This window comes from Equus asinus, chromosome X (genome assembly GCF_041296235.1).
Source record: "Equus asinus isolate D_3611 breed Donkey chromosome X, EquAss-T2T_v2, whole genome shotgun sequence".
Lineage (NCBI taxonomy): Eukaryota > Metazoa > Chordata > Mammalia > Perissodactyla > Equidae > Equus > Equus asinus.
This window is the reverse complement of record NC_091820.1, coordinates 47804004-47825986: the sequence shown is the minus strand read 5'-3', so window position 1 is coordinate 47825986 and position 21983 is coordinate 47804004. Positions and strand designations below refer to the sequence as shown.

The following is a 21983-nucleotide window of genomic DNA, read 5'->3' as shown; positions in this document are numbered from 1 at the left end:
TCCTGGGCCATTCCCATAGAGTTTATTAAGAATAAAGCTACAAGCACTTTTGCATATATACATTTTCTTTTCTCTTAAATAAATACCTAGAAGTGGAATTGTTGGGTCTTAGGGAAGTTGTATGTTTAACTTTAGAAGAAACCACCAGTTTTCCAAAGTACTTTTACCACTTCACACTCCTAGAAGCAGTGTTTAAGAGTTTCCATTGTTTCACCTCCTGTCTACACTTAGTATTATGAAAGTTTTTAATTTTAACCACTCAAGTGGTATTTTGTTGTGGTTTTTATTTTTTATTTCCCTGATGCCTAAAGATGTTGAGCATCTTTTCATGTGCTCATTGGCCATTCATATGTCTTCTTTGTGAACTGTCTGATCAAATCTTTTGCTCATTTTTTTATTATTTGTATTTTATTATTGACTTGCAGAGGTTCTTTATCTTTGTTTTAAAAAAATATTAGCTCAGTTACCTTTGAAAGCATTCTTACCTTCTGATAACAGCAAGATGTCTCAGGCTCCCTTTTGAGATTTTCCTGCCCCATACATAGAACCAGCTACTCTCTAGGGAATTGTCTTACCTTTTTGTGGAACTCATGATGATTCCTGTGTAACCTCTCCTAGAGCCTAAAACAGGAAGAGCCAGGCCCAGCCTCCACCATGGGGTCAGTTCTGGCAATGGTGGGGGGCTTGACCTGGCTCTTCCTGCCTCAGAGTTTGGGACAGGTTACACAGAAATCACCATGAGAGTCAGTTCTGGCACCAAAACAATTGTACTCTGAAATGGGAACCTCAAAGCCGGTCAAGTTCATCCACACTCTTATTTCTATGATCTTCCACTTAGAAGCTTAGGATGTCTTGCCAATCCCTGACTAGTCTTCTGTTGTCCTCTCATTCTTATACTGTTCTGAGTGTGTCCCAGCTGAACTCTCTCCCAGACCTTTCTGTGATGCCTTCTGGACCACTGCCACACATGCACATTTTGTAGTAAAATAACCTTCCTTTATCTTTGGTACCTTTTCAAGATAATCCTAAGTAAATCCTGATTTTCTTCTGCATCACTTTTCATACAGGATTTTGTTCTTTCTTCCATACTCCAATATCTCTTGATTGAGAGGTAGTATGAATATCCTCCCACTTCCCCACTTCCCCTTCCAGTTGATCATTCTTTCCTAATTTAAGCAAAAGACTCTCTCTCTGAGATTCCTGCCACCTACCATATCACTCTCCACCACCCTCCCCTTGTGGTCACCTATTTACATTCAGTTCTCTCCTCCACACTTATATAAGCCCTTGGAACTTGAACCTCATTTATCTCCTCTGCCTTAACTCTAGCCAGGAGGTTTCATCATCCGTATGGACAACCCATCCATCTCCCTGACATCAAAGTTCCAATGACATTTTCTTCCCTTCTCTGGCTGTCACCTTCTATATTCTAAATGCCTCCTATCTTTACACTCATTACACTCACTCTTCAACTACATTAGGATCACTAGCCCTTCCATATATTCTTTCATATATCAGCCCCATTACTGTCCTTATTTCTTTTCAGACTAATTCTGGACCTCATGGGTCATCACATGATTCATTTTCTCAATACTAGAGTCTACTCCCTCATCCTTGTCCTGCCACCACACCTTTACCACAACCCTCCACCCCAAGATGAGTTCTCCAATGTGCCTTCTCTCTTCCTCCATCTGGATGATTAAGCATTGCTGAAGAAAAATGGTCAGTTGTGCTGATTGGTTTCATTATGGCTTATGAGATATTTCTCCAAGAGGTTCTTGAATATCTCTATCAACTATAGAGTTTCAAGGAAGGAAAGTCCAAGAAATCCAGTGTTTGAAGACTACAGCTTTTATTTTGCTGTCTGTATCACTCAAGATTTAATTGCAGAAGATAGAATCTATGACAGCTAGATTAAACACAGAAGATTACCTCCTTAACTGGAGAGGAAGGGCTGAAGAAATAGACTTTATACTGAACCCCAAGAACAACTCCCTAAAACACCTGGGACTGCCAAGAAGCTGTAAAATCAGGAATTTGCCTACCAAATTGGGAAGCAACCCTTATATTTGCTTGTTCTAGAGCCACTCCATTCTTGCTACCATCACAAAGCCATGATCCCAATTAAGAAGCTGCCATCAACTATTGCCAAAAGAGCCACCTTGCCTCAGGCAGGATCTCCAGTGATGTGCATGCCCTGCCTTTTGCTTCTCTTTCCATACATTGATTTAGTTTCAAAACCAAATCACACTTGAATGCATCTGACTGATGGAATCTTTTTGTTTTGGTGAGGAAGATTGGCTCTGAGCTGACATCTGTTGGCAGACTTCCTCTTTTTGCTTGAGGAAGAGTGGCCCTGAGCTAACATCTGTGCCAATCTTCCTCTATTTTGTACATGGGTTGCCACCGCAGCATGGCTTGATGAGTGGTATAGGTCCGCATCCAGGACCCAAACCCACGAACCCAGGCAGCCAACGAGGAGTGCACTGAACTTAACTGCTATGCCACTGGGCTGATCCTCTGAGTGATGGAATCTTAATCACTTCTCAAACAGTAGCTGCAAGGGAGTCTGGGAAATGTAGTTTGTATGTTTCTCATCATCTACATGCTAAAAAGGCTTGAATACATATTGACCAAACTTATTTGCAATATCTAACACACTGCCCCTGTCCTAAAGATCATTGGATGATTCTCCAGTATAAAAGATTATAGATGCTGCAGTAGCCAGCCTTAAAATTGGCCCCCAGTGATCCTCACCTCTTAGTATCCATGCCTTGTATACTTCCCTCTCACATTGAATAGGGCTGACCTGTGTGACCAATAGGATACTGTGGAAGGAACTGTTTGTCTTCTGAGGCTAGGTCATAAAAGAAATTATGACTTCCACTTTGTTTTCTCTTGGATCGCTTCCACTGGAAGAAGCCATTATGAGCACACTCATGCAACTCTGTGGAGAGGCCCATGTGGGGAAGAACAGAGGCCTCTTCCAACGACTAGTACCAACTAGCCAGTTATGTGAGTGAGCCATCATGGAAGTGGCTCCTCCAGCCCCAGTCAAGCCTTCAAATGACTGCAACCTCATTAGAGACCACAAGCCAGAATTGGTCAGCTGAACTGCTCCCAAGTCCCTGACCCCCAGACATTGTTTTAAGCCACTACGTTTTGAGGGAATTTTTAATACATGAGTGGATGTGTAATATAGTTACCAACATCCTGGACATTAATCCTCTCTTCATTGTGCTTTGAATTGCTTCACTGCCTTTTTTCCCTTCATTTTCCACCCCATTCATCTAATTTCAAGCTCAAGAGTTGAGGGCTTATAGTGGTGAAATCTGAGGTTCTCTGGGAATGGCCTGGACTCCTCCACCTTCTGGCTCAGGCTGCATTAGCCTTCAGATAATGGTCAGGCAGCTCCTATTGGACCAACCTCCCACAGACAACTATCTTAGGACAAAATATGAAAAACACCTCTCTGAAGACATTGGAGAGTGACCAAAAAGCAGGCAGATACTGGAGGGTGGTCATGACTTGGAAGAGGGCAAAAATGCTATGTGAATCATCAGGGCTTTTTGGGTTTTGCCTAAGGGCAGGTTGCAGTATGCACCGTGCTAGGGTTGGTGGAGAGGCTTAAATGAAGATAGTCTTACTGGTTTGAAGAACCAGAGGAGAGGGTAGGGGCAACCGTAGCAACTGAAAAGTCAGAAGGAATATCTCAGAAAGGAGATAGCCAGAGAGAGGGGCAGAGAAAGAGAGCCCAGATTATGTATATAAACTACCTAAATTTCTCACTGCTTGCTGAACCATGCACATGCGGATCAGGAATGGGGGCAGGTTCCAAGCAGCCTAGCAAAGGTTCAAAGGATGGAACTGAGATTCCAGCTGCCATCCACCAAAGCAGAGACAGTGAGACAGTTTTCAGTTTCAGTTCACCCAATTTCACTGCCTACCCCTTCACTACACACACACACACACACACACACACACAAGTTCTGCTGTATCAAATGGGATGAGCAAAGAGAATTGAGGGTTGTTTACTTGGGTTTTTTTTTTTGTTTGCGTTTTGTTTTTTGTTTGTTTTTTTTTTTTTTGAGGAAGATTAGCCCTGAGCTAACATCCGCTGCCATTCCTCCTCTTTTTGCTGAGGAGGATTGGCCCTGAAGCACATCTATGCCCTTCTTCCTCCATTTTGTATGTGGGACGCCCACCACAGCATGGCTTGATGAGTGGTGTATAGGTCCACACCCAGGATCTGAACCAGCAAACACCAGGCTGCTGAAGTGGAGTCTGTGAACTTAACCACTATGCAACCAGGCCAGCCCATTATTTGTTTTTATAGGGTCAAAAATACATAGAAAAGTCCTCTAAGATTCGCAGTAAGAAACCAGTTCTCTAGAAGGGAAACTATAAATTAATCTTTAGAAATGCCCCCCAATTTTTTGTATAGGGTACTTATTTTTCTTGGATAAATTTGACATATAACATTGTGTGAATTTAAGGTGTACAACATGTTACTTTGATACATTTATATATTGTAATATGATTGCCATTGTAGCAGTATTTATCACTTTACATAATTATAGTACATACTATTGTCTATATTTATTGTACTGTGCAGTAGATCTCTAGGCCTTATTTACTGCAATTTACTCATTGCAAGTTTGTACCCTTAAACATCAATCTTATCCTCCCACTCCCAGTCTCATGGTAACCAGCATTTTACTCAGTATTTTTTACGGGTTTGACTTCTTTCGATGTATAGATATTACATATAAGTGATAGCATACAGTACTTATCTTTCTTTGTCTGGCTTATCTCACTTAGCATAATGTGCTCAAAGTCTATCCATATTGTTGCAAATAGCACAATAGCCTCCATTCTCATGGCTGAATAATATTCCATTGTGTGTGTATACCACATCTTTTTTATCCATTCATCTGTTGATGGGCATTTGAGTTATTCCTGTATCTTGGCTATTGTTAATAATGCTGCAATGAACATGGGAGTACATATGTCTCTTCAAAATCCTGTTTTCATTTCCTTCAGGAATATACCCAGAATTGGAATTGCTAGATCATATGGTAGATCTATTTTTAAGTTTTTGAGGAAACTCCATATTGTTTTCCATTGTAGTTGGACCAATTTACATTCCCACCAATAGTGTATAAGCGTTCTGTTTCCACCCATGTCCTCACCAACACCTGTTGTCTCTTATCTTCTTGATGATAACCATTCTAACATGTGAGACATATCTCACTGTGGTATTGATTTGAATTTCCCTGATGGTTAGTGATGTTGAGTATCTTTTCATGTGCCTGTTGGCCATCTTGGTGTCCTCTTTGGAAAAATGTTTATTTAGTTCTGCCCACCCGCTCTTTTTTTCGTTTGTTTTTTTGCTGAGGGAGATTTGCCCTGACCTAACATCTGTGCCAGTCTTCCTCTATTTTGCATGTGGGTCACCGTCACAGCATGGCTGCTGACTAGTGGTGTAGGTCCACACTCAGGATCCAAACCGGGGCTGCCAATGCGGAGCATGCCAAACTGAATCACTAGGCCATGGGGCAAGTTCCCAGTTCTGCCCATTTTTTAATCATATTTTTTTGTTATTAAGTTGTATGAGTTCTTTCTATATTTTGGATATTAACCCCTGATCCAATATATGATTTGCAAAAGTTTTCACCCATTCTGTAGGTTATCTTTTCACTTCTTATTTCTTTTCCTACGCAGAAGCTTTTGAGTTTGATGTAGTCCCATTCATTGATTTTTGCTCTCCTTGTTTGTGCTTTTGGCATCATATCCAAGGAATTATTGCCAAGACCAATATCAAGGAGCTTCTTGACTTCATTTTCTCCTAGGAGTCTAATGGTATCAGGTCTAATGTTTAAGTTTTTGATCCATTTCGAGTTAATTTTTCTAAGTTGTGTGAGATAGGGATCCAATTTCCTTGTTCTGCATGTGTTTCTCCAGTTTTCTCAGCACCATTTGTTGAAGAGACTATCCTTTCCCCATTGGGTATTCTCAGTTCCCTTGTCGAATATTAGATGACTCTATATGCTGAGCTTTAATTCTGGGCTCTCTATGCTGTTCCATTGGCCTGTGTGTCTATTTTTGTGCCAGTACCATACTGTTTTTATTCCTATGGCTTTGTAGCATAGTTTGAAATCAGGAATTGTGATATCTCCAGCTTTGTTCTTTTTTTTTTCAGGATTGCTTTGGCTATTTGGGGTCTTTTGTGGTTCCACACAAATTTTAGGATTGTTCCTTGTAGATTGTTTTGAATCTGTAGATGGCTTTGAGGAGTAGGGACATTTTAACAATATAATTCTTCTGATCCATGAACACGAGATGTCTCTCCATTTGTTTGTGTCTCCTTTGATTTCTTTCAGCAAAGTAATGTAGTTTTAATTTTACAGAACTTTTACTTCCTTGATTAAATTTATTTCTAAGTATTTTATTTTTCATGCTATTGTAAATAGAATAGTTTTATTTCTTTGTCAAATTCTGCATTAGCGTAAAAGAATGCAATTGATTTTTGATGTTGATTCTGTGTCCTGAATTTGAGATCAAAGATTAAATCCAACAGTTTTTTTGTTGACTCTTTGGGATTTTCTATCATACCATCAGCAAACAGCAACAATTTTACCTCTTCCTTTCTGGTTTGGATGCCTTTTATTTCTTTGTCTTGCCTAATTGCTCTATCTAGGACTTCTACTATGATATGGTATAGGAGTGATGAGAGTGGGCATCCTTGAGTTGTTCCTGATCTTAGAGGAAAAGCTTTCAATTTTTCTCCATCAAGTATAATGCTAGCTGTGGGTTTGCAGTACATAGCTTTTTTTATGTTGGAATATGTTCCTTCTACACTCAATCTGTTAAGGGTTTTTATTATTAAAGGATGTTGTATTTTGGAAAATGCTTTTTCTGCATCTATTGAGATGATAGTGTAATTTTTATCTTTCATTTTATTGATGTGATGTATTATATTTATTGATTTGCATATGTTGAAATATCCTTGCATCCCAAGTGTAAATCCTACTTAGTCATGGTGTAAAATCCTTTTAATGTGTTCTCGAATTCCATTTGCTACTATTTTGTTGAGAATTTTTGCATCTATATTCATCAGGGAGATTAGCCTATAGTTTTCTTTTTTTGTGGTGTCCTTATCTGGTTTTGCTATGAAGGTAATGCTAGCTTCATTGAATGAGTTTGAAGGTATTCCCTCCTCCTCAATATTTTGGAAGAGTTTGAGGAGAACTGATATCAATTATTCTTTTTTTTGAGGAAGATTAGCCCTGAGCTAACTGCTGCCAATCCTCCTCTATTTTCTGAGGAAGACTGGCCTTGAGCTAACATCCGTGCCCATCTTCCTCTACTTTATATGTGGGACGCCTACCACAGCGTGGCTTGCCAAGCAGTGCCATGTCTGCACCCGGGATCCAAACCAGTGAACCCTGGGCCGTCAAAGCGGAATGTGCACACTTAACTGCTGAGCCACCAGGCTGGCCCCAATATTATTATTCTTTAAATGTTTGGTAGAATTCACTAGTAAAGCCGTCTAGTCCTGGAGTTGTCTGTGTTCAGAATTTTTTGATTACTGATTCAATTTCTTTACTCATTATTAGTCTGTTCAGCTTTTCTGTTACTTTTTGATTCAGTCTTGGTAGGTTGCATGTTTCTAGAAATGTATCCATTTCTTCTAGGTTATATAATTTGTTGCTATATAATTGTTCATAGTAGTCTCTTAGGATTCTATATCTGTAGTGTCAGTTAAAATGTCTCCTCTTTCATGGCCGGCCCCGTGGCGCAGCGGTTAAGTTCGCACGTTCCACTTCTCGGCAGCCCGGGGTTCGCTGGTTCGGATCCCAGGTGCGGACATGGGCAGCCATGCTGTGGTAGGTGTCCCACGTATAAAACTAGAGGAAGATGGGCACGGATGTTAGCTCAGAGCCAGGCTTCCTCAGCAAAAAGAGGAGGACTGGCAGTAGTTAGCTGAGGGCTAATCTTCCTCAAAAAAACAAACAAAAATCTCCTCTTTCATTTCTAATTTTATTTTTCTTCTCTCTTGTTTTCTTAGTGTAGCTAAATGTTTACCAGTTTGCTTTATCTTTTCAAAGAACAAGCTCTTAGTTTCATTGATCCTTTCTATTGTTTTTCTGGTCTCGATTTAATTTATTTTCACTCTGATATTTATTATTTTCTTCCTTCTGCTAACTTTGAGCTTAATTTGTTCTTAATTCTCTAGTTCCTTGAGGAGTAAGGCCATTTATTGGTGATCTTTCTCATTTCTTAATTTATGCATTTATTACTATAAACTTTGCTCACAGAAAAGCTTTTGCCGCATCCCACAAGATTTAATATGTCGTATTTCCATTTTCATTTGTTTGGAGATGATTTTTAATTTCCCTTTTGATTATTTCTTTGACCCATTGGTTGTTTAGAAGTGTGTTATTTAGTTTCCACATAATTTGTAGATCTTCTTTTTCCTCTTGTTGTTGATTTCTAATTTTATACCATTGTGGTCAGAAAAGATAGTTGGTGTGATTTCAGTCTTCTTAAATTTGCTAAGATCTCTTTTGTGTCCTATCATATGATCTATCCTGGAGAATGTTCCATGTGTACTTGAGAAGAATGTGTATTCTGCTGCTTTTGAATGGAATATTTTGTATATATCTCTTAAGTCCATTTGTTCTAAAGTATGGTTCAATTCCAATGTTTCGTTATTGGTTTTCTTTCTGGATGATCTGTCCATTGCTGAGAGTGGGGTATTAAATTCCCCTACTATTATTGTATCATTGTCTATTTTTCCCTTAAGATATGTTATTGTTTGCTTCATACATTTCAGTGCTTAGGTGCTTAGAGTGCATATATTTAAACTGTTATATTTTGTGATGTATTGATCCCTTTATCATTATATAATGGCATTCTTTGCTCTTGATACCATTTTTGGCTTGAAGTCTATTTGATATAAGTATGCTAAGCCTGCTTTCTTTTGGTTTCCACTTACTTGGATCATCCTCCTCCATCCCTTCTCTTGGAGCCTATGTGTGTCTGTGGAGCTGAAATGAGTCTCCTGTGGGCAGCATATAGTTGGGTCTTTTTTTTTTTTCATCCATCTGGCCACCCTGTGCCTTTTGATTGGTAAGTTCAATCCATTTACATTTAGGGTGATTATTCACATGTAAGTATTTACCACTGCCATTGTATCTTTTGCCTTCCGATTATTTTGTTCCTCCACTGTTTATTTTTCCTTCTGCTCTTATCTACTTTCTAAGTTGGTGGTTTTTCATAGTGATTTTGATAGTCTTCCCTTTTGTCATGTTTCATGTCTCTACTCTAGATTTTTGCTTTGTGGTTACCATTAGGTTTACATAAAATATCTCATAGATAAATTAACCCTTTTTCTGCTGATAGCAATTTATCTTCATTTGCCTATAAAGTTTCCATCCTTTTACTACTCCCCTTTTGTATTTTTGATGTTACAAATCATCTCATTTTTCTTTTTTTTTTCCTAGCTGAGGAAGATTTTCCCTGAGGTAACATCTATTGCCCATCATCTTGTTTTTTTTGCTGTGGAAGATTCACCCTGAGCTAATATCTGTTGCCAATCTTCCTCTGTTTGTATGTGAGCCACTGCAACAGCATGGCCACTGACAGATGAGTGATGTAGGTCTGCAGCCGGGAACCAAACCTGGGCTGCTGAAGTGGAGCACACAGAACTTATCCATTAGGCCACTGGGCCTGGCCCCAAAATTCTCTCTTTTTATGCTGTGATTTTGTTCCCAAATTGTAGTAGCTATAGTTGTTTATAATGCTCTTTTCCTTTAACCTTTATGATATAATTAAGTAGTTAATTTACTATTCTAAAATAAAGTAACAGTTTTCTAATTCTATTTATCACCTTAATCAGTTTTATGTACTTTCATATCTTCATTTCAGTTTGAAGAGCTCTTCTCAACATTTCTTATAAGGCATATCTAGTGGTGGTAAACTCCCTCAGCTTTTGTTTGGGAAAAGCTTTATTTCTCCTTCATATCTGAAGGATAACTTTGCCAGATAGAGTATTCTTGACTGGCAATTTTTATCTTTCCATACTTTGAATATGTCATTCTGTTCTCTCATGATCTATAGACTTTCTGCTGATATATCTGCTGAAACACTAACAGGGATTTCTTTGTAGGTTACTGTCTTTTTTCCCCAGCTGCCTTTAAAATTACTTGTCATTGACTTTGGACAGTTTTGATATGTGTCTTGGGGAAGGTCTTTCTGCATTGAGATAATACAGTGTTCTATTAGCTTTGTGGATTTGTAGATCCAGTTCTTTCCCTAAATTTGGGAAGTTCTCAGCTATTATTTCTTTAAATAAGCTCTCTTCTCCTTTGTCCCTCTCTTCTCCTTCTGCTATACCTATAAATCTTATGTTGGCTCCTTAATGGAGTCTGATAGTTCTCATAGTGTTGCTTTACTTTTTTAAAGTCTTAATTCTCTCTCCTCTTCTACTCAAATCGTTTTTAAATTCCTACCCTCAAGCTTGCTTATTCTCTCTTCCATCCGATCTCCTCTTTTTCCAATGCTTTCTTCATCTCATTTTTTTGAGTTCTTCAGGTCCAGAATTTGTTTGGTTCTTAGAATTTCAATCTCTTTGGTAACATACTCCTTCTCTTCATTAATTTTATTCCTGAGTTCACTGAATTGCCTTTCTAAGTTTTTTTGTAGATCATTCAATTTCTTCATACCATTTATTTTTAATTATTTATCAGATTGCAATATTCCATGTCTTCTATGTTCAGTTGCTGGAAAATTGTCATTTTCTTTTTGTGAGGCCATATTACCATGATTTTTCCCAGTGCTTGATGAAATGTGCCTCTGCCATCACATTTGAAGTAGGGAACATCTTTCTTATTTAGGTAAGACATTGTTTACTTTGATTCTAACAGTTCAACAGGTTAGCAGGTAGGAGCCTTTCTTTTGTCTTCTAAACGGCAGTGCTATAGCAGAAGTTTTTTTTTTCTCTTACAGGAGCTGACTTGCTGCTGAGGTTGGGATCATGTACATAAAAGAGCTGGTAGGGAAAAGAAAAAGGTGGTAGAAGAGTTGGGAGATATGTGTGCTTAGCACTTAGGGCTTTGCGTAGTCCCACAGCCCAGTAGGGGGATCTTTGAGTTTGGAGGGTACCAGAGGTCCATGGGTGCAACTCTTGCTGGAATCCCAGGGCAGACAGCAGGAAATGTGTTCTTTCAGTTCTCTGCCTTTTCCCTGTCCTTTCTCTCCCCTAAGTCACAGAGATGTCTCTTCAGAAATGAAGGGTATTGTTGAAGAGCAATGGATGCCTTGCAGCTTCAGTCCACACAGCCTGGCAGACTTTTGCTCACCCTCTTTCACTTTCCACCTCCTCTGTTAGAAACGTTGCTACTGCCACTGCTGGTGCTGCTGCTTCCACAACCCCCTTGGCTCCATAGCCTCCTCGGAGGTCCCAGCCACCCACTTTTGGATGCACAGATGGATGGAGCTCTCAGGTGTCCTGTGCATAGGTGCTTTTGTTCGGTTATGGATGTCCAGTTGGTTGTAAATATAAGAGGAGGAAAAAAAAGGAGTGACCTTCCCACCATGATGCTGGCATCGCTCTGGGTATTTATTTTTAAAATACCACTGTACATTCATTCTTCTTCAAAATGTGTATCTTGTTGGGCAAAGTGCCTGTAATATTCTAAGTTCATCAGAAAGACTGGTTTGAAGAAATCAGGTCAGTTCCTCAAACATCACCTCATCTTCAAGACATGGACCTTTTGGGCTGGGTGGCAAAGGGCACAGATGGGCTTTTCAAAGACAGGAGAGCTTCAACGTGGGCTGATATATGCTTACTTAATTGTGACAAATGATCTTTTGAAATTTTTGTGGCCTCCGAACTAGTCACTGGTTAATATTCCTCTCTTAGCCATGCCATTGACCTTTATCTGATACATCTGAGGGAGACAGAAGTCAAAGAGTGGCTACTAGTGTGCTTTGTAAAAAAAAAATCATATTTGTAAATAGAATATAAACCTATTCACAGGATAGCAATCATTATCTACTGTTAAAGAAAAAGACAAATCTGAGCTCAGCTCAGCTCAGAACTGGTTAAGTTCACACGCTCAGCTTCAGCGGCCCAAGGCCTGCCAGTTCAGATCCCAGGCACGGACATACCCACTGCTTATCAAACCACACTGTGCAGGCATCCCATATAGAAAGTAGAGGAAGATTGGCACAGATGTTCGCTCAGAGCCAATCTTCCTCAGCAAAAAGAGGAGGATTGGCAGCGGATGTTAGCTCAGGGCTAATCTTCCTCAAAAAGAAAAAAAAGACAAATCTACTTCTAGTTGCTATAGTTGAATATTTGCTATCCTAGTCTGGTTCTATCTATTTGTCTCCCCACTCTGGTTTGTGACCCCCTTTCTCCCTTTTTTTCTTTTTTCAGGTATGAGAGCCTTCTTGAGGATTTCTTGTAGTGGAGGGCTTTTGGTTACAAATTCCCTTAACTTTTGTTTGTCTGGAAAAGATTAAATTTCTCCCTCATATCTGAAGGATATTTTTGCTGGATAGAGTATTCTTGGCTGAAGATTTTTATCTTTTAAAGTTTTGAATATGTCATTCCATTCTCTCCTAGCTTGTAAGGTTTCTGTAGAGAAATCCACTGAAAGTCTGATAGGAGTTCCTTTGTAGGTTATTGTCTTCTGTCTTACTGCCCTGAGTATTCTTTGTCATTCATTTTTGCCATTTTTACTACTATATGCCTTGCAGTAGGTCTTTTTACATTGACAAATCTAGGAGGTCTGAAAGCTTCCTCCACACACATTTCTCCCTCAATCCCTAGATTTTGGAAGTTCTCTTCTATAATTTCATTAAGCACACTTTCTGCTCCTTTTCCACGCCCTCAGGAATTCCGATGATTCTTAAATTGGTTCTCTTCATTGAATCTGCTATTTCTGTGATATTTTCATCATTCTTTTTAATTTAGTTCTCGTTCTTCCTCTGTCTGGAGCCATTCAGCCTGTCTGTCTTCAATTATGCTAATTTGCTCCTCTATGGTGTCTACACGGGCATTCAGGGAATCCGTATTCTGTTTGATCTGTTGTATTTTTCATCTCTAGTATTTCTGACTGATTCTTCTTTATAGTTTCAATCTCTTTTGTGAAGTAACTCCAGAACTCGTTGACTTGTTTGTCTATATTTCCCTTTACCTCACTGAGTTTTTTGATGATAGCTACTCTGAACTCATTTTCACTTAGTTTACCTATTTCCAAGTCCTCAGGACCTAATTCTGTGTTTTTATTGTTTCCCTTCTGGTCTGGAGCTTTTATAAATTGCTGAATGGTAGAGGAGCGGTTTTTGCCCATGATGGTAGTATTCGGTTGCAGTTACAGCCTGTTGCCACTAGATGGGGGTTGAGAGCTGTGCGTTCTGAGCCCTCAGCCTTCAGCTGTGATGGTGGGTGCCCAGCACAGGTTGGGGGTGAGGGCGTACTTTCTCTGACGCACCGACCTGGATTCCAATCAGCTCTCGCTCTCTGGTCTCCCGGGGCCCTGGCTTGATGGGGTCCCCACATGTGGAAGCTTTCCCCCATTAGCGGGTTTCCACTATACCCGCAGTGGGAGTCCTGGACGATCCCCCAGTTGCGTGGCCCCTCCCCTGCTCCTACCCTCACCCATGGCAGTGATCCCAGTCTCTAGGGGAGGGAGCGAAGTTCTCTCTCTCTTACCCCGTTCCAGCTCCTCTGAGGTCAGCTGCAGTGTCTCTGTCCTCCATTGTCTGTCTTGCTGCTGTGGGTCTCTGACCATCTCTATTAGAGTTATTGGTTGAAATTCAGCTGTTCTGGTTCTTTGGTTGTAGTTTGGAGGGGACAGTCCCGGGTCAGCTCAGCCCGCCATTTTGATGATGTCACCTATTTTCCTGGCAATCCTCAAAATTCTAGCAGGTTTCTCCACATTTTTCCATTCTTAAAACACCACAAAGAATCACAGTCCTAAAACCACTGGCCACACTGAGCAAGTAGGGCTGGTGCTTGAAAAACAAAATGAGTTTTAATAAATTTGCTCCAAAATATTTTATTAAAGGTTTTATATAAAAAACAAGAAAGGTATGTGTCACACTGAATAATGCACTGAAAGCATGTGTATGCTTGAGGTTTTTAATTTCTCTACAAAATTAACCAGCCATGATGGAGTAAAGAGTTATAAAGAGTAAATATCATATTCATATCATTTTTGGGAACACTTAAAAGTACAAAAAGCATTATGCTAATTTTTAAGTGCAAAGAAAGCTCATAATAAAATAGACTTTAAAAATTACAAATAAAAATCTGTACATCAAGGATATTTTTAAGGCTTTTCCGTGTGCATAGCACTATGTAGAAAGAGAAGAGGAACTGCGGAGAGAGGAACCCTCACATCAGGTGTTACAGGTCTGGCCCATTTCAGCTTGCAGGACCATCTCCTCTTTTCTCAAGGGGAATGTGTCAATCAGGTTGAAGAGGGCCACAGGCATCACCAGGGAGACATAGCGTTCCTTGTCCATGCCATGCTTATCCACAAGCACCATACTGAAGGAATAGAGTGGGATTCGCAGCAACAGCCTAGGGCAGACAAAGAAAAAAGAGAAGACTATGTCAAACCCGACTCCCAAGGGTTCTAGCGGACCAACGCACACCCTATAGTGACACTGTATGCAGAGAAAGGCTTATACCACAAAGGACTGAATCATCCTTTAGACCCCTGCTACTGCTCAAAATGTGATCCTTGGACCATCAGCATCACATTGGAACCTGTTAGAAACGGAGAATGCCATGCTCTACCCTGACCTACTGAATTCAAATCTGCATTATTAGAAAGATCCCCAGATGACTGGGATGCACATTAAAGTTTGAATAGCACTGCCTTAGATTATAATGGTCAGGAAGACTTTAGGCCTGCAGTGGTGCTCTGTACCAGTAGTTGCTACAAGGCATGTACAGCAATGCTAACAAATTTTTTTGCATTAATTGGATTTAACCCAAGTTTGCAGACTAGGTTTGCACAACCACATAAACACTAGGTCAATGGTTATCAACAAAGGTGATTTTCCCCCAAGAGGAAATTTGGCTATGTCTGCACACATTTTTGGTTGTCAGACTGGGGAGGGAGGTGCTACTGGTCTCTAGTGGGAGAGGCTAGGAATGTTCCTTAACATCCTACAATGCACAGGACAGACCCCTCCCCCCTGCAAAAGAATTATCCATCCCCAAATGTCAATAGTACCAAAGTTGAGAAAGCCTGGACTAGGTGAAGCTGACTGAAATAACTTTCCAGACATTGTAGTTCTGGCCCATTCAGCAGCCAGCTCAGGACTGCACAGTTAGAGGGGACTGAACTTGGTTTACAGCATAAGTATATTGACTGGGTTAATTATAATTTGTACCTTAAATAATTTCAGAAAGAATTACACATGGTTTCAAAAGTCTAATGTTCTTTTCTACTCTACCACATTAGAATTTAAACTGTGTAAAAACATGATTTTTATAACCATTCAAACATGTTTAGATGAAAAAAGCCAGAGAAAGCAAACAAACGAACAAGCTGGGCCCAGGAAAAAAAAAAAAAAACGAGCCTACCCAGTTTCTTCTCCAGATTTTTCTTTTTAGTTTAGATTTCTTGAGATTGTTGTGAGGCAGAATATACAGTGCCATCTGGATTTAAAGTGCAATATTTTTTCCTCACACAAATGGATCAAGGAAAAAAAATCATTACTCAAAATCCAAACTGACTATACTTTCTTCTGCCTTTTAAGAGTTTTAGGGAAAATGGGAATAATTTATATTTTATCCCAGTGGGAAGCAAAATTGTTAATCCATTCTATTGACTAGAAATAAAAGAAAAGGAAAAAAAATGCATTACAATGTCTCCATCAGGTTTCCTGTGGTGCTAAAAGGGGTGCTCAGGAGCAGATGACTTGTAAATGAAGTGAGGTGAGAAGAGAGAGCTAAATTGCTCTGCAAGGAGTATTGAGAGGTTTTTTTGGGGCGGGGGAGAAGTCCTAGGACACAAGAGGGAGGTGTCCCAGCAAACAGAAGAGTAGAGAAGTATGCAAGTCTGGATGGAGAAAAGGGCCAAGCAACATTGTGGTGGCTGGAGCCTGTGGGAAAGGGTGACTAATGAGGAATTGGAGCATTTGATGTTATAGTGCTTATGGGGCTAGGATAGAAACCCCTCACGGTGCCACCATCTGCTACCACACACACTCTTCACGTGAACCTTGTGCCTTGATGGACACAGAATATAAAGGGGAAAACCGCCATGAGCAGAGATGAGTGGTCAGATCAGCAGACTAGCACAGACACAGGAATGCATCCCACCGTGGCCAAGAGACCACAGAAATCTTGGGGATGAATGATGGGACACTGCAGGAGGAGGCGTGGTGCCAGCCCTATGTTGGAGTTACATAAATGTCTGTCATCAGATTGGAATGACCTCCTCCTGGAGAATCTTCTAGAGAACTCTAGACTCAAATAATAATATTGGAAGTTCGGGTTCAAGATGGTGGTTTAGGAAGATCCTGAACTCACCTCCTCCCATGGTCACACTGAATCTACAACTACAGAGGGAACAATTTCCTCTGAAAAAAACCTAAAAAGTAGCTGAGCGACTCCTGCATATTGGGCGAGCTAGAAGGAAACCACATGGAAGTGGGTAGGAGAGGTTCACCAAATCCCCCCCACACACCTTCCCCTGGCACGATAACCCACCACCAGGAAAGAACTCAAAACCAGGAGCCTCTCTCTGCGAGACGAGCCCCCAAAACATCTAGCTTCAAAAACCAGTGGGGTTTGCAACAAGGGCTGCGACAAACTGGAAAACGGGGTAGAGGGCTCACGTGTAGCCTTGCTCACCCCAAAGCACAGCGCAGAAGCTGCTGTTTGAAAAGTGCCCAGACTTTGTGTGAAAGAGGCTCAGTGGATAATTAAAGCGTTGGACTGAGCAGCAGGGACCTGCAGGTGTACTCTCCGGGAAAGGAGGTTGGTGGGCACCATTTTCATGCTCTCCTTCTGTCTTGCTAAAACCAGTGGACGCCAGCTCTTTATTTTTCTTTCTATTTTTGCCAGTGGGTGCCATCTTCATGCTATCCTTCTCCCTTGCTAAACCAGTAGGTGTCATCTCTCTCTCGGTCTGTCTGTCTCTGCCTGTGTGATTCACCCCGCTCTTTCTCTCTTTCTCGATTTCTCGCACTCTGTCTTGCCCTGTCTCTCTCAGCCTCACCCTCTCTCTGTCTCCCTCTATTGCCTTGCTCTGTCTTTGTCTGTCTCTCTCTCTCATTCTGTCTGTCTTGATCTCTTGCTCTCTGTCTCTGTCTCTTTGTCTCTCTGTCTCCTGTCTCTGTCTTGCTCGCTGTCACTCTGTCTTTGTCTCTATCTGTCCTTGTCTGTTTGTCTGTGTCTCACTCATTGCCTCTTTCTGTCCCTCTCTGTCCCTCTGTCTACTGTCTCTCTCTTGCTCTCTGTCTCTTCCTCTGTCCCTCTGTCTCTTTTTCTCACTCTATAATGCTCTCTCTGTCCCCCGTCTCTGTCTCCTATCTCTCTGCAGGTCTCTGGCTCTCTGTCTCACTTTCTTTCTGTCCCTCTTAGTCTCTCTGTCGGCCTTTGTCTTGCTTTGTCCCTCTCCTGTCTCTGCATCCTGTTTCTCCCCGACTCTTTCTCTTTCCTGTCTCTTTGGCTTACTCTGTCTCTGTCTCCTGTGTGTCTGTCTCTGGCTCTCCGTCCCTTCATCACTCTTTGTCCTTCTCTGTCACTGTCTCCTGTCTCTGTGTTCTGTCTCTCTGTCTGTAAGTCTCTCTGTGTAAGTCTCTGTCTCTATTTCATCTCTTGCTCTCCTTTTTTCTTTCTGTCTCTGTCTCATGCCTCTCTCTCTCCTCCTGTCTCTTTCTCTGTCCCTCCTGTCTCTATCTTTGACTCTCAGTCTCTGTCTGTCCCTTTCACCCTTTTGCCCTGTCTCTCTCTCTTGTTCTGTCAGTCTGTCCCACTCTCTCTCATCTCTCCTCTGCATCTCTGTCTGTCTCTCTTGCTCTGTCTCCTGTCTCTGTCTTGTTCTATCTCCTCTCTGTCTTTCCCTGTCAGTCTCTGTCTGTCTGCCTCTGTCTTTGTCACTCTGTCTCTAACCTGTATCTGTCTGTTTCCTCTCTCTCCTGCTCTCTCTCTCTCCTGTCTCATTCTGTCTCCTCTGTGTCTTGCCCTTGCTTTGTCTCTCTCTGTCCCAGTCTGCCTCTCTCTTGCTCTGTCTTTCAGTCTGCCTGTCTCTCCTCTGTCTGTCTCTGTCATTCTGGCTCTCCTTTCACTCTCTTCTGTCTCTCTGTCCCTCACTGTCTCTGTCTGTCTGTCCTGCTCTCATGATCTCTCACCCTGTCTCAGTCCCTCTCTCTGCCTGCCTCTATCTCTCCTGTCTGTCTCTGTCTCTCTTGTCCTTGCTCCGTCTGTCTCACTGTCTCCTATCTGTCTCCATCTTTGTCTTGCTCTGTCTCTGTCTTGTTCTGTCTCCTCTCCTGCTGTCTCACCCTCTTTCCCTTGCTCTGTTTCTCTCTCCTGTCTCTCTTTGTCCCTCTCTGTCTCCTATCTCTCTTGCTCCCTCGGTTTCCTCTCCGTCCGTCTATTTCTCTCTCCTGTCTGCCTCTCTCTGTCCCTGGCTCTCTTCTGTCTCTTGCCTCACTCTCTTGCCCTCTATTTATGTGTCTCTGTCTTGCTGTCTTCCTCAGTCTTGCTCTGTCTCAGTCTCTCTCTCCTGTCTGTCTCTTGCCTTTGTCTCTGTCTCTGACTCTTTGTCTCTCTGTATCTCCTCTATCTACCCCCTGCCTTTCTCTGTCTCTTGCTCTGTTGCTCTTAGTCTCACTCTGCCTCTCTGTTTCTGTCTGTCTGTTGTCTGTGTCTTTCTCTGTGTGTGTTTCTCTCTCTGTCTCTGTCTCTGTCTGTCTCTGTCTTTTTTTTTTCATCAGTGGGTGCCATCTTCACACTCCCACACTGCCTCACTCTAGCTGGTGGCTCCATCTTCACATTCTCCCTCTGCCTTTCCTCAGCTCGCCAGTATCTTCCAGAAAGAAGCTTAAACCCTTGTGTGGCACCCTGATATGTGTGGCTGCTGCCAGGGGACATCTCTATATCATCTTGCTCTGGTGGCCAGTGGTGCTTATGCCCATGGGCCCCACAGGACTGTAACCAATGGAAGAAGTTTCCTTAAACTACCAACCTCAGAATACAGCAAGAAGCAACAGACCCAGGAGCTCAGTCTTTTGGTGAAAGAAGCCTATTAATTTATCATCATAGCTGCAGCCTGAGGGACAGGCTTCTAATGAAACACATCTGAGAGCTGACTATAAACCTTTCCAGAGACCTCAGAGGGCAGGTGCTATCACTGTGCTCCTCCTCTGTTATGCTCCTAAGTACCAGCATCTATTGGAGGGGAGGTCTCATACATGTCTGGTACCCCAGTTTTTGCAACTGCTGACCAGCAGATACCCCTTGATCATCTGGCTCTAGTGGCCAGGAGGGCTTGTATTCCTGGGTCCCCTGTGACTGTAACAATCTAAGAGACAGTTCTTGGCAGGCTATCACCCCCTGGGCACTGCACAGACAGCAGACAATCACAACCTGTGTCTTTCTGTGAAAGAAGCCTATTTGTCTTAGTGCCTCAGGGGCAGGGTTCAGGTTTGGTGCAAATCTAGGAGCCTGTGGAAGGACTCTCAGGGAACATAGGCTAGAAGATGCCATCTTTATGCTCTCCCTCTGCCTCACTACAGCTCACTGGTATCTCCAAGAAAGGAGGTTATACACTTGCCTGAAGCCCCAATTTTTGTGACTGCCACCCATGGGACATCTCCAGATCGCCTGGCTCTGGTGGCCAGCAGAGTTTACACTTGCAGTCCCACAGGACTATATATACTTGCATACTTTAAAAGCTGCTGCCTAAGGGAGGGTCTGGCTTCCTATCAGCCTGAATCTAGTGGCTGACTGAGCTCCTCCCCTTTGGAACACATACAGGTCTTGACACACCCTCAAATAATGGAAGCTATTAAAAATAAAATAGGCTGCTTGGACAATTGCAAAGGTTTGAGAGACAACCAAGAGCTAGGGCAGGGTTGAATGATAAGGTTCATCTCCTATAGGAGGCCACTCACTCAAGAGCAGAAGAGTTGTTTGTTTGACCTACTGTATAGAAACCAACAGGTAGAGTCCAGAAAAATGAAGAAACAAAGGAATATGATATGAAAGAACAAGATAAAACCTCAGAAATTAACCTTAATGAAATAGAGATAAGTAATTTACCTGATAAAGAGTTCAAAGTAATTGTCGTAAAGTTGCTCACCAAACTTGAGAAGAATGGATGAAAACAATGAAGACATAGAAAATATAAGGAAGTACCAAATAGAGCTCATGAAGCTGAAGAATACAATACCTGAACTAAAAAATATACTAGAGGAGTTCAAAAGCAGACTAGATGAAGCAGAAGTGGACTCGAGGACAGGGCAATGGGACTCACCCAATCAGAGCAGCAAAAAGAAAAAAGAAGGAGAAACAGATATGGGGTGCTGTCAGCAACACGGCAGAGTGAGCTCACCAAGGACTCTCGCTCCTCCAAATTACAACCAAAAAGAGCAACTGCTTTCTAACAACAACAACAAAATCCTAATAACAGAAATCATCAGAGACCCACAGCAGCCAAATCATGGAGGGCGAAGAGGCTGGAGCTGGCCTTGCAGGAGCTGGAACTGGGTAAGAGAGATCTTCACTCCCTCCCCTAAAGACTGGGATCACTGCCGCAGTTGAGGGAAGGAGTGGGGGAGGGGCCAGGACTCCCACTGCCCATGCAGTGGAAACCCTCTAATGGGGGAAAGCTTTTGTGTGGGGAAACCCCAGCAAGCCAGGGCGCCAGGAGACCAGAGAGTGAGAGCTGATCTGAATCCAGGTCAGCATGCAAGAAAAAGTGCCCCACCTCCCCCAACCCACACTGCGCACTGCCATCACAACTGAAGGCGCAGGGCTCAGAACACGCTCTCAACCCCCATCTAGTGGCGACAGGCAGTAACTGCAACTGAATAATAGCATCATGTGCAAAAACTGCTCCTCTACCATCCAGCAATTTATAACAGCTCCAGTCCAAAAGGAAAACAATAAAAATACAGAAGTATGTCCTGGGGACTTGGAGATGGTAAACTAAGTGAAGATGAGTTCAAAATAGCTATCATCAAAATACTCAATGAGTTCTGGAGTTACTTCACAAAAGAGATTGAAACTATAAAGAAGAATCAATCAGAAATACTAGAGATGAAAAATACAATGGATCAGATCAAACAGAATACGGATTCCCTGAATGCCCGTGTAGACACCATAGAGGAGCAAATTAGCATAATCGAAGACAGACAGGCTGAATGGCTCCAGACGGGAAGAAAGAGAATGAAGAACTAAAAAAACTGAAGAAAATCTCCGAGAAATAGCTGACTCAATGAGAAAATGCAACTTAAGAATGATCGGAATTCCTGAGGGCGTGGAAAAGGAAAATGGAGCAGAAAGTGTGCTCAATGAAATAATAGAAGAGAACTTCCCAAATTTAGGGATTGAGAGAGAAATGTGCGTGGAGGAAGCTTTCAGATCTCCTAGATTTGTCAATGTAAAAAGACCTACTGCAAGGCATATAGTAGTAAAAATGGCAAAAATGAATGACAAAGAAAGAATACTCAGGGCAGCAAGGCAGAAGAAAATAACCTACAAAGGAACTCCTATCAGACTTTCAGTGGATTTCTCTACAGAAACCTTATAAGCTAGGAGAGAATGGAATGACATATTCAAAAGTTTAAAAGATAAAAATCTTCAGCCAAGAATACTCTATCCAGCAAAAATATCCTTCAGATATGAGGGAGAAATTTAATCTTTTCCAGACAAACAAAAGGTAAGGGACTTCATAGTGACAAGAGCTCCACTACAAGAAATCCTCAAGAAGGCT

General features: G+C 41.7%; 2 protein-coding genes across 3 annotated transcripts in view; one reads left to right on the top strand and one right to left on the bottom strand.

The window, feature by feature from the left end:
• The window catches only part of SYTL5 (synaptotagmin like 5), a 273738-nt gene that overhangs the window by 238339 nt on the left and 13416 nt on the right, over positions 1-21983 (top strand). The gene's annotated exons all lie outside the window — the stretch shown is intronic.
• SRPX (sushi repeat containing protein X-linked) overlaps positions 14145-21983 on the bottom strand; it is a 92943-nt gene continuing 85104 nt past the window's right edge. For both annotated transcript variants that reach the window (XM_014853051.3, XM_014853052.3), the window contains one exon: positions 14145-14602. In XM_014853051.3, the coding sequence (XP_014708537.1) occupies positions 14419-14602 (184 nt within the window). In that variant the 3' untranslated portion in view covers positions 14145-14418. The remainder of the gene's footprint in view (positions 14603-21983) is intronic.